At 33.4% G+C, this 12,813-nt stretch overlaps 1 protein-coding gene across 8 annotated transcripts in view; it reads right to left on the minus strand.

Moving 5' to 3' along the window:
* The window catches only part of LOC141457978 (uncharacterized), a 76,737-nt gene that overhangs the window by 49,942 nt on the left and 13,982 nt on the right, over window positions 1–12,813 (minus strand). For 7 of the 8 annotated variants that reach the window (XR_012460691.1, XR_012460692.1, XM_074135403.1 and 4 more), the window contains exons 4-6: window positions 11,965–12,092; window positions 9,890–10,056; window positions 8,548–8,746 (exon numbers count right to left, since the gene is read on the minus strand). Coding sequence is in view for 6 of the 8 variants with exons in the window: in XM_074135403.1 (XP_073991504.1) it covers window positions 8,548–8,746; window positions 9,890–10,056; window positions 11,965–12,092 (494 nt within the window). In the remaining 2 variants the exon portion in view is untranslated. The remainder of the gene's footprint in view (window positions 1–8,547; window positions 8,747–9,889; window positions 10,057–11,964; window positions 12,093–12,813) is intronic. The other variant, XM_074135404.1, reaches the window with a different exon arrangement.

A 12,813-nucleotide genomic window follows, 5' to 3' on the forward strand; every position in this document is an offset into this window, starting at 1 on the left:
CACGCTTGACTGGTTAAAGGAAGCAACAGACCGCAACTTGTACGTCAACAATGTTGACAACCTGGTTTGAGCTACACCGATTTGCCGAGTTAAATAGTTGGCAACCTTGACATAAACGTAACTTTAAAATTAATATATATCTATTTAATTAATTATAGGTATATATTTATAAACACTTTAAATATAAAAAGTATAGAGAAATGTTTGTTTAGTCCCTATGAATGTAATATTATTGTATCATTTTGACAAGAAAAAATGGGAAGTCACAAAATTAAAGGTAGCCATTTCATAGCGATATATAACGATTCCCTTTTTTTAATCTTAGCTTAGTCACCGAGGAGAGCAGCAGATATAGAGAGGATGGCTCCAACGGTGCCAGGGATAATGAAAAAAGGTCCACTCTAAAAAGTCTACCTTAAACAGAGTCTTAAACGCCTAAAACGCTGGAGGAGAGGGATTCAGGGCATGCTCGGAGATCTGAGAGTGGTGAGACTTTAAATCGATCTTGGAACGAAATTAGAGAAAACATTTTAAAGGGATTATGCCACAGACTGTTTGGACTCGTACAAGACATATATAAACATAATGATCAAATGACCTAGAAAAATAAACGAACAAAATGTTTTGCTGTATCTCAAGGCATTCTCCCCAGCGGCCAGGAGCTTTCCGATTTTCGACACCAAATGTTTGGGAATGAAATGGCAGAGAGAGGGGAAAAATGAAATTCAAACATAGAGGGAGAATGGGGGATGAGATGAGATGATGAATTTTGGGGGTCTCGACGCTTCACATCGAATGGGAGGTAAATTTAAACGTTCAGAGTCGCAAATTTCAGATGAATTTTAAGAAGAAAAACAAAACATAGTTTAGACACAAGGAACACAGGGTTCAACTTTACATTTCGCGCCGTACAGTGAAACGGATAGTGGTAAGAATTGACTGTTAAAGGCAATGAAGCAAACTAGTAGTTTGTTGTTTATATACTTTTTACGAGTAAGGCGTAAATGAAAAAAGGTCCCAAGGCGATGGTAGAGAAAGTTGAGATAAGTTCAGATAGTATCTCGTTATCCTCCAAATCCATATCGACATCTCGGATCACATCTGTATCCTGTATTCTAAAATTGGGGATATATGCAGTTATTTCTCTTTCTTTGAAGATTGGAGGAGTTAAGAGTTCGTTAGCAGCTTGCGGGGACCGAGTTGTTGCTTTCATTCTGTTTTGACCAGTTACTGAAATGTCCAATATTTCGTCTTTGTGTGCGCTTCCTGATTTGAACAGCCACCTTTCAACCCAAAGCCATTCTGTGTACTTTCCCTAAATTGCCTTTATTTCCCTCTAAATTGACTACATACGGACCTTTGCCACTATTCTTAACGATCAACGACTTTTTACGGCCCTGTTAATGTAATCAGATTTGTTGAGAGTTTGATTTTATTTTTTTGAGCACACGAACTTTATTACCAGTATTACGCAACACTGCCTCACCAGATCTCTTCTGACCTCGCAAGCTCCTCATTAGGATTTGTGGGGGTTAGAGTAGGATTAACATTAGTGTTGGCAATGGATTGATCCATTTTCATATTATTAGTTACATTTTTACACAAATTGACACTTGTACTAGATTCATTAACAATGTTATTTGTGCTTCCACTACTTTTTTTTTTTAATAGCATTTTATTAATACAATTTATGTACAAAATACAGAATATAGAAACAATACTATACAGCTTGGATTACTCCGTCAGCCGGGGTCGATACATATGTACATAACTGAGTTAAGATAAACGCTGGCAAAAAATTAAATTTTAACATACATAAATGATAAGAAATAAATAAGTTTACAATTTTAATATACGAACAGAACATAATAAAAGAAACTAATAATAAACTAAAAAAATTGTATTTTCTTTTGTTTTATTTTTCTACAAATAGCTGGCTGTTAAATTATTAATGGGAACTACATTTAATTACTATTACAAAGAAAAAAAAGCAAAAAGAGAGGAAATAAATCGATAATAAAAAAAAATATATAAATTAAAACTGTCCGGTAGGACAGTTGTATAAGGGTTGATCGTCAAAAACTGCACGAAAAAGCGTAACGTTGAAAAACACCCAACTTTGACAATTTTTTTCTCTTTTTCTATAAAAGATAAAATTCCCAAATTTTCTTTAAATCTTACTCCGAACCCTCCTTTATAGCTGTAATTTTTTTGCAACAACCCAGATCTAATAGGTTTTGAGAAAAAAGTTGCCGAAAATGAGCAAAAACTGCAATTTCAGAAATTGTTGTTGTTGTTCTTCTTCTTCTTCTTCTTCTTGTTGTTGTTACCTTTTTTGTAAACTGCGTAGCGCCTAAACGCGTGAACCGATTTTCATGAATGAGGTGTCATTCGATTCAGAATTTTATGTAGATGTGCCTTTTGGGGGTCTCGACGTTGTACATCGAATAGGAGAGGAGTTAGCCCCCTTTATGTAAGACCCCCTCCAAAATTATTATTACTAATTACTCTGTAAATCTTAGCCCGATTTTGAAATAATTTGGTAGGATGATAGAGTTAGGGCTCCTCTACGTAACATTAAAGCGGCGATCAGCTCTTACACTTGTTAAGGGTAAGTATAGCAATCGTTTCAAATTATCGACACGTGAACCGATTGTCATGAATGAAGTGTCATTCGAATCGAAATTTTGTACAGATTTGCACTTTAAAAGTCTGAACGCTGTGCCTCATAAGGAGGGGAGTTTGCCCCACCCAAGTTAGGCCCTTTCTAAAACTATTATTACCAATATTTCTATAACGCTTAGTCCGATTTTGATAAAATTCAGCTCGAATAAGTTGTTAAAGCTCCTCTACTTGGCTGTGAAGGGCCATCAAGCTCTTGCACCTACTAAGAGGAAGTACTGCAATCGTTAAAATTATCAATGGGTGAACCTATTTACATTAATGAATTGTAAATCTTTGCCTTTTAGGGAGAAGTACTGTAATCGCAGTTTATTTTTCTTACTCCTCTTAAGAGGAAGTACTGAAATCGCAGTTTAATTTTGCTTTTTACGTACAAATACCTTCCTATTTTATTCAAAACGCTTTCTCAAAAAAAAATTGTTATTGAGGATGGCAACTATAATCATTCTTTAAAAAGATCTCTCCAATGGTAGTTACAGTTCCGACTTAGGGAAGGGATTAGCTATGAGGTTAGCATACTGGACTCCCACGCGGAGGTCCCGGGTTCGAATCCAGCAGCTGACCCTTAGATTTTCTCTTCCTAGGAGCTTCTTACAGCTCACTGTCCGGTGATGGACAGTGTTGTCTGTAACGAGAGAACACTGTCCGGAGGCCGGCAGTGCACTGGAAAAAGCTCCGGGCGCTAATGACCTCAGCTGTTGATGCGCCAAAAAAAAAAAAAAAAAAAAAAAAGTTCCGACTTAACACCTTATCAGGTTATAATTATAGAATTGCTTATTCTAAATTTTAAAAAAAATCTGTGAAACAGATATGTAACTTTGTAAAATAGACAAAAATGAAAATCTATCCAAAAGGTACACAAATCTCTTTAACAAAAACTTACAGTTTAAAATGTTAAGTATAAGGGTTGATTAAACGCCAAAAGGTACACAAATCAGCTAGTACCCAACATTTCATTCATGCTTAGCTGATATAATTTAAGTAATTTTGCTGCATTAACTTTTTCTTCACATTTTTTTAGAAATTATTAGATGTCACAGACCCTTATGCTGGCTAGATCATTCATAATATTATTTTGTTATAATTATGATAAAATGTATATTATATCTTCGTTTTTAAATAGGTACTTTATTTTAACTCCATTTCAAATTATTCTTTGGATTTATCTTTAATATGCCCTTTATTTTTAGTAGTCACATATACATTCATGTTAAAGTAGAGAAAAACAAAGTTAGAGTCGGCTACTGTTTAAATTTGAATCACGGATTTAACAGAATATTTCAGTCTTGAATTCGTCTTACCGAAATATTCGTGAGCACAAATAACTCACAGTTAATAACAAGTAGATTATTCAACAATTATTCATTTCTCAATAAATTGTAATTTAATTTAGTCTCCCTAATTTTACTTATAGTAAAATACTGGAATAATTAGCTGCCCTAAAAATATGCATATCTTATTTATTTTATATTACATATATTCAACATTGTGAGAAGAACAGCTACATTGAGAATGTAATTGAAGAAAACTATATTATTTGCGATAAAGCCAGGTAATTATTATCTATTATTATAAACGTTTGACTACTACATAAAATAACAATTACTTTAATCGAAGAATGAACTTAAACAGACGATTTAAAAAAATAAATAAAATAAAATAAACAAAATCATTGATGTATGTTGATATAAGCATTTTTTAAAAAAAGGTTTTGAATTTTTTAGCCTCATAATTTTTTTTTATTTTTTATAACGTTTTTCTTTTTCACCTGTAATTAATAGTTTGATTATTATAAATAACTAGATATTACAGTCAATCTACAGTGCTACTTGAACAAATATTTTGTAGATGAAAATGGCCAGCATAAGGGTCTGTGACATCTAATAATTTCTAAAAAAATGTGAAGAAAAAGTTAATGCAGCAAAATTACTTAAATTATATCAGCTAAGCATGAATGAAATGTTGGGTACTAGCTGATTTGTGTACCTTTTGGCGTTTAATCAACCCTTATACTTAACATTTTAAACTGTAAGTTTTTGTTAAAGAGTATATATATTAAATATAAACTGTCCTACCGGACAGTTGTATAAGGGTTGATCGTCAAAAACTGCACGAAAAAGCGTAACGTTGAAAAACACCCAACTTTGACAATTTTTTTCTCTTTTTCTATAAAAGATAAAATTCCCAAATTTTCTTTATAATGTAGGGCAAATCCTCCTTTATGCCTGTAATTTTTTTGCAACAACATAGATATAAAAGATTTCGAGAAAAAAGTTGTTGAAAATGAGCAAAAACGGCATTTTCAAAAATTGTTCTAGTTGTTGTTGTTACCTTTTTTGTAAACTGCGTAGCGCCTAAACGCGTGAACCGATTTTCATGAATGAGGTGTCATTCGATTCGGAATTTTATGTAGATGTGCCTTTTGGTGGTCTCGACGCTGTACCTCGAATGGGAGAGGAGTTAGCCCCCTTTATGTAAGGCCCCCTCCAAAATTATTATTTCTAATTTCTCTGTAAATCTTGGCCCGATTTTGAAAAAATTTGGTAGGATCATAGGGTTATGGCTTCCCTACGTAGCATTAAAACGACATTCTGCTCTTACACTTAAGAGGAAGTATAGCAATCGTTTCAAATTATCGAGAGGTGAACCGATTTTCATGAATGAAGTGTCATTCGAATCGAAATTTTGTACAGGTTTGCACTTTAAAAGTCTCGACGCTATGCCTTATAAGGAGGGAAGTTTGCCCCACCCAAATAAGGCCCTTTCTAAAACTATTATTACCAATATTTCTATAAAGCTTAGTCCGATTTTGATAAAATTTAGCACAAAGAAGTGATTAAAGCTCCTCTACGTGGTTGTGAAGTGCCATCATGCTCTTACACGTACTAAGAGGAAGTACTGCAATCGTTAAAATTATCAATGAGTGAACCGATTTACATCAATGAATTGTCGTTCGATTCAAAATCTTTGCCTCTTTGCCTTTTAGGGAGAAGTACTGTAATAGCAGTTTATTTTTCTTGCTCCTCTTAAAAGGAAGTACTGAAATCGCAGTTTAATTTTGCTATTTAAGTGCAAATACCTTCCTATTTTATTCAACATGCTTTTTCAAAAAAATTGTTATTGAGGATGGTTTGGGGAACGCAACTATAATCATTCTTTAAAAAGATCTCTCCAGTGGTAGTTACGGTTCCGACTTAACACCTTATCAGGTTATAATGATAGAATTGCTTATTCCAAATTTTAAAAAAAATCTGTAAAGCAGATATGTAACTTCGCAAAATAGACAAAAAGAAAAATCTATCCAAAAGGTACAAAAATCTCCTTAACAAAAACTTACAGTTTAAAATGTTAAGTATAAGGGTTGATTAAACGCCAAAAGGTACACAAATTAGCAAGTATCCATCATTTCATTTATACTTCATTGATATAATTTAAGTAATTTTACTGCATTAACTTTTCCTTCACATTTTTAGAATTTATTAGATGTCACAGACCCTTATGCTGGCCAGTTCATTCATAATATTTTTTTATGAGTTATGAATTATTCTGAGTAGTCACATATACATGCATGTTAAAGTAGAAAAAAACAAAGTTAGAGTCGGCCACTTTTTAAATTTGAATCACGGAGGATTTAAAACAATATTTCAGTCTTGAATTCGTCTTGCCGAAATATTCGTGAGCACAAATAACACAGTTAATAACAAGTAGATTATTCAACAATAATTATTCATTTCTCAATTGTAATTTCATTTAGTCTCCCTAATTTTACTTATAGTAAAATGCTGGTATAATTAGCTGTCCTAAAAATATGCATATCTTATTTACTTTATATTACATATATACAACATTGTGGGATGAATACCTAGATTGAGAATGTAATTGAAGAAAACTATATTATTTGCGATAAAGCCAGATAATTATTACCTATTATTATATAAACGTTTGACTACTTCATAAAATAACAATTACTTTAATGGAAGAATGAACTTAAACCGACGATTTTTATTTAAAAATAAATAAATAAAATAAAATAATTAATGTATGTTGGTGTGAACATTTTTTTTTGTAAAGTTTTTGAATTTTTTAGCCTCATATTTTTTTTTCTTTTTAACCTGTAATTAATAGTTTGATTATTATAAATAAATAGATTCTACAGTCTACAGTCTTGAACAAATATTTTGTAGATAAATATGGCCAGCATAAGGGTCTGTGACATCTAATAAATTCTAAAAATGTGAAGGAAAAGTTAATGCAGTAAAATTACTTGAATTATATCAATGAAGTATAAATGAAATGATGGATACTTGCTAATTTGTGTACCTTTTGGCGTTTAATCAACCCTTATACTTAACATTTTAAACTGTAAGTTTTTGTTAAGGAGTTTGTATATGGGCACAGCTTATATATCATTTACAGAAGAACCTAAATGACTTATAAAAGTAAATTCACCCTTCACGTCACCAGCAAAACATCCATTCAAGTTTATTAACCGTTATTATCGCAAATTCTAGGAATTTCATACTAGAATATTCAAAAGAGTGTCTTTAGAATTTCTTGAATAACTGCATTCAGGGTTATAAAGAGGCAAGTCATCGGGGAGGGTATGAGAGAGTCCCAACCGGACATTAAGATCGCCAATAATTACGAATTTAGAAGAAACATGTTCATCGCTAAATCGCGCGAGGTTATAAAAGTTCACATCCCGAGTAGAAACATTTAAATAAACCGGAAGTATAAAAAAAATCATAAAAGTGAGACTTGATCGACACGACATGTTTACCATCAAGATTAATAAAACTGACAAGATTACTTGGCAAACAAGACCGCAGACCCCACAGCTCCCCACTCATAGCGTTAGTGTTGGCAATGGATTGATCCATTTTCATATTATTAGTTACATTTTTACACAAATTGACACTTGTACTAGATTCATTAACAATGTTATCTGTGCTTCCACTACTTATCTGACTTTAAATCTGAAGGCGAGGACCAGGGCCCTGCTGCTCCCAGACATTTCCACTAGGAGTTCTACTGATGAACGGAAGGTTAGAAAATTGCGTCGTTATAAAGAAAGAAGAATAGGAGGAGGGAAAAATAATATAAATAAATTTAAAATATAATAATTCAAGTAAAATATATAAAACAGAAATTGAAAAGAAATATAATCAAGAGAGAGAGGGAAGATAATAATAAAAAAGAGTAAGATAGGAAATATGGCAAAGCACTGAACAGAGAGACTATTCACCGATGTTGACTGCTTCAAGGTGAATCAAGGACCTTTGAAGAGGTTGTCAAATTTCCTCATTGAAGCCCCTCTGCGCTGAACTCAGCCACTTCAACATTCTCAAAGAATCTTTACAAAATAGGACCTAGCCTTCGTTTACCTGCCATGGAGTACAATCTTTTATCTAAGTAGATTCACACTCTGAAAAACTCCTTGATGTGTTTATAGAACAAACTGCGATTAAATTGTTGAATGTACATTGAACTAAGTTGTCAATTTATCACATAACCCCTGAATAGTTTTCAATATAAGACAGTCCACACAAAAAAATCAATTGTTAGATTTCAACCTACCGATGGTACAACATGAAACCTCAACTTACAACTTGGCTTAATAAGAAGTATTTGGTTATGAAATTGATGGCAACCAAGCTGCTCTACTGCAGGACATTAAATGACTTATTCAAGTCGATGGTGACACAACTGTCCTAGTGAAGTTTAAACCAAGAGAAGTTGAAATATAAAAGTATCCGCAAATAAACTTAGTGGATATAGAAATTAAGAATTTGATGATCTTGGTAGAAGCTGCCTGTAGTTTCAAACAGATATATCTCAAGTTTTATAATAAAAAGCTTGCATTACCAAGTGTGCTGTACTTTTCGCAAATAGGTTCTTGTTTATCGCAAGACCAAGTATACTCTAATGTCTTGTTTCCCGGAGGGTAATTGTGATCGACTATATTCGGCAATTCCAAAAGCAGTTTTTTACCACATGTTACATTAAATGCATCCTTAAAAGTCGCAAGTCCAGTAGGTGATGTCCACACAATTTTAAACCAGCACTAGAAAAATAAAAAATAAATAGCTACAATTTTCTGTTAGCCTCAAAGCAAAAAACTTTTTTGAACTAGTTTATAGCACTTCTTTAGAGCTATTTTCAAATTCAAAAGTCTTACTTTAATTTTCTGTGCACAGAAAACTGCCAAAAATAATTAGGATATTCATTTTAAAAAACCAACTAAGCAATAAGTAATTCATTTTAATTTTTGATTCCTTTTAGAAGTTTATACATTGTCTTATCCCACTAAAAGAAGAAGTATTTTTATCCGTCCATAAAAAGAAAAACGAGGATTTACAATATTGGGATTTCACCAGAAGTATTCTATATTGAAGATCACTGAGTTCGAAACTTCAGTTTGTGCAGTCTATATTGTTCATCCCACAGCGCCAGTTCTGCTTACCAAAATTGGCCCACTTGGCACTCTGATCCTATTCCCACGGCTTCACTTTTAAGAAAGCCGGGGATCTCATCTATTTGGAGTTTGAGAATAGGTTGAGGTCGTTTCGACCCCAATGCCTCTAATCATTCGCTCTACCGGATGAGACTCTTCTCAACCGAGTGCAAGCTATCCTGAGGGAAACTTCAGAGGGAACCAGCTACTAGTTGGTTCGATTGGTCTTTCGCCCCTATACCCAGCTCCGACGATCGAATTGCACGTCAGAATCGCTGCGGACCTCCACCAGGGTTTCCTTGGTAACTCAAGAAAACAAATACCACAAAGTTTTTTTGAAATCTGGTTTAGATGCCGACTTGAGGCCAGCGCTTACGATGCGCCCAAAACTTTCGGGGCAGTTGAATTAAAAAGTAAATTTATTTTTAAAACTATTCATTTCAGTTAGGGTACAAAACTATAACTTTCTTAATGAGATCTTTGATGTTAGAACTCTATCTTCATATCAAATATATGTATTAAACGAACATGCCAACAGATAGCCTGAGTAGGTTTCTCAGATAGAAGAAGAAGCGGCACTGCACGAAGAAGAAAAACTCGTGTCTTCAAGCATTTACCCAAAGGTCTTCCTAAGTCTTAAGTCTAATCAAACAGGCTGGAGTGGAGAGGTATTTTAAATGAAGGGTGCCACAACCATTGAGTCGAAGAAACAAAATCTGATTGGACCATTTCTATCAAATCTAAATGATTTACCCGATTAAAACTGATGATTTTAATGGTTTTTTTTTTCCCAAACTTTCCTGTTTCAGTCACTTCGGCTTCCATCATGAAAGTACCATTACTTAGTTGAAATGGTGCAAAAGTTGCATTGCGTCCAGAGACGACTGGTTGTAGGCTTTCATCTGTAATTATCTCCCCATCTGTGAAACAAAAGTCTCTTAACTATCAGTCAAAGAAAACACAATTAGGAGTTCAACAGTGACCGTGAGACAGTAATCATTGCTCTAAGTTAGATTAGTGAATTTACGAAGTTCTAATTGTTTGAATGACTTAAACATTTGCGTTCTTGAAGAAAAGTGATTAAGGCATACTTATGTGTGACTTCAAGAAAATCTATCGACTAGTTTCGTAGCAAAAACTTTTTTAATTTAAAGAATCCGTTAGTTTGGTAACATTTAATTGGTGGGGCCATGGACTTTTGATGAATAGAGATGTGGCGCCGACTTGTAGTTCCTGTAATGTCCCCCTAACAGTGAAGCACATGATGTAAGTTTGTTCCGAGTGTAATAGGAGTAGAGTATCAAATCGCTTACCAGCGAGAATACAGGATGCTCTCGGCAATGACCCGAGCACTATAGATAGGGTCATACAGTACCTAAAAGATATACACCTATATGATAAAACATAGTTGTATCTGAAACTATTGATTTGTAAATAATATTAAATAGTTAATAATAATATTAAATCTTTTTTTAATAATTTTTCTAAGTATATAGTTATGTGTAATGGTTATTTAGTTGTTTAGTTACGTAGTCTAGGTAAATTAGTATGTTTTGTTACTTATCCTAGTTAGGGTATCAAGGGTACAGGGCATAATAACCCATTGGTTCATTGCCCCCCACAAAGTGGTGGGGAGAATGGGTGTTGATAACATAAACATCGATTGCACATTGGTGTCTGCTGGAGGACTTAAACATGTAGGTATTAGTGAGCCAGTACTACATATTTTCACCTCGCTATCCTCTAATGAAAACCAAATAAAAAAATTAAATGAAGAAAATAAGCGAATCTCGCCATCAATTGTTTCAAGAGAAAATTACTTGGAAAAAACAATTAAGAAATTTAAGCAAAATAATTTTGTGTGTGTAAATTTTTAGAATAATAATATTAAGAATAAAATTAAGAAATGTGTGAAATACGATTAAATAAGAAAAAATAAATAAATTTAAAAAAATAATAATAATTAGTAAATATGTAAAATCTGTGTTAAATTCAAGCAACTTGACTCACCCAAGGGTGGCCACAGCTTCGGCTGATTTAAATATTATGTATTTGAGTGTATAATGTTTAATAAATGGCTGTTATTATTATTATAGTAACTTTCTTTAGGGACCATGGTATGACAGGCGTAGCAATCAACGAAAAGCCAGGACCAGGAGATGATGAAATGCTGTGGTGGTGTTACTTGGAAAAGAGTGGCCCTCGAAAGATCTGAGTGGAGAAGAAAAAAAAAAGAAATCTAGAAAGAAAATAAGAAATAAGAAAAATAAGAAATGATGTCGCCATGCTTCTTTATGCTGATGATACAGTACTACTAGGTTATTCTTGGATAGACGTGCAGTTGCTTGATAATTATTACGAAAACAAATTGTTAAAAGTTAATGCAACCAAAAGTAAAATAATACCTTTTCATTCGGGTAAATTGGGAAACAGAAAAAAAATTTCAAGAAGAAATTGAGGTGATCAGAGAATTCAGATACTTCGCTATCATATTTTCATTTCAGAGGAAAATTTAGAAGAGCAAGTGAATTTAATAAATCGATGAGCATAACTGCAGCTGCAACGAAAAGCTAATACTATCCAACGGAAAATCAGATACATGGAAGTCTAAAGAAGTATTTCGATTCCATGGTAAATAGCGTGTAGGGAAATTTGGGCGTTGTCTTATGCTCACATCTTGGAAAAAGTCCAAATTAAATTTCTTAAATCTCTCTTAGAGCTGCCAAAATCAACTCTGATGCGTTACTTAGACTTAAACTGAACAGAATTCATATTAACTTCCACATATTTAAGAGGGTTCTATATAAAATAACATCTCAGTGATTTACCTTGAAAAAGAGTCCACTTAGATTTTTCAGAATCAGATGGGCTACAGTTATAAATAGAAGCCAAAGTAAATGTCAGATGAATGGTTTGATTTCTTTGAAAACTTGATGGGTTCTTGTAATTTATTGAACTAGGAAAAAATTAATAAATGTGTTATTTAGTAAATTTTAAGACATGCTACATGTTACACAGCTAGCGATACAGAATTCCAAATATATTGAACTGTTTTCAGCACCGTTGTAGATTAAAATCATCTGTAAATATCTTCTTTATAAATGAAGTTATAGGATTTCAGGTAAATATTAATTGAACGTTATTAGGTTTGGAAAATCTTGAGGGGAGGAGGATGGTAATATAAATTAAAATGGTAGAGCTGGTTAAATGGGTGGGGGACGCCACCAACATTCAGAAATACTCAGAGATTGGACAAACAAAATGATTTTCTATTTACAATCAGCGCAGAGGCACATACATACAACCAAGGCTTTAGTCCGAACACATAAATATTAAGAATTACAGTTTTGTTCTCTCTACAAAAGTATACAAAAAAAAATATAATGTTCCATTTGAAAAAAAAAGTTGGATGCTGTATCTCGAGATATTGGAGTTTATTTTTATTATTTTTTTTTTTAGCGCATCAACAGCTGAGGTTATTAGCGCTCGGAACTTTTTTCAGGGCACTGCCGGCCTCCGGACAGTGTTCTCTCGTTACAGACAACACTGTCCATCAGTGAGCTGTAAGAAGCTCCTAGGAAGAGAAAATCTAAGGGTTAGCAGCTGGATTCGAACCCGGAACCTCCGCGTGGGAATCGAGTACGCTAACCACATAGCTAATCCCTCCCCTAATAATT

Source organism: Rhodnius prolixus, unplaced genomic scaffold, assembly GCF_049639745.1.
Source record: "Rhodnius prolixus isolate KJV_2025 unplaced genomic scaffold, Rpr scaffold_5, whole genome shotgun sequence".
In the NCBI taxonomy this organism is placed as follows: Eukaryota; Metazoa; Arthropoda; class Insecta; order Hemiptera; family Reduviidae; genus Rhodnius; species Rhodnius prolixus.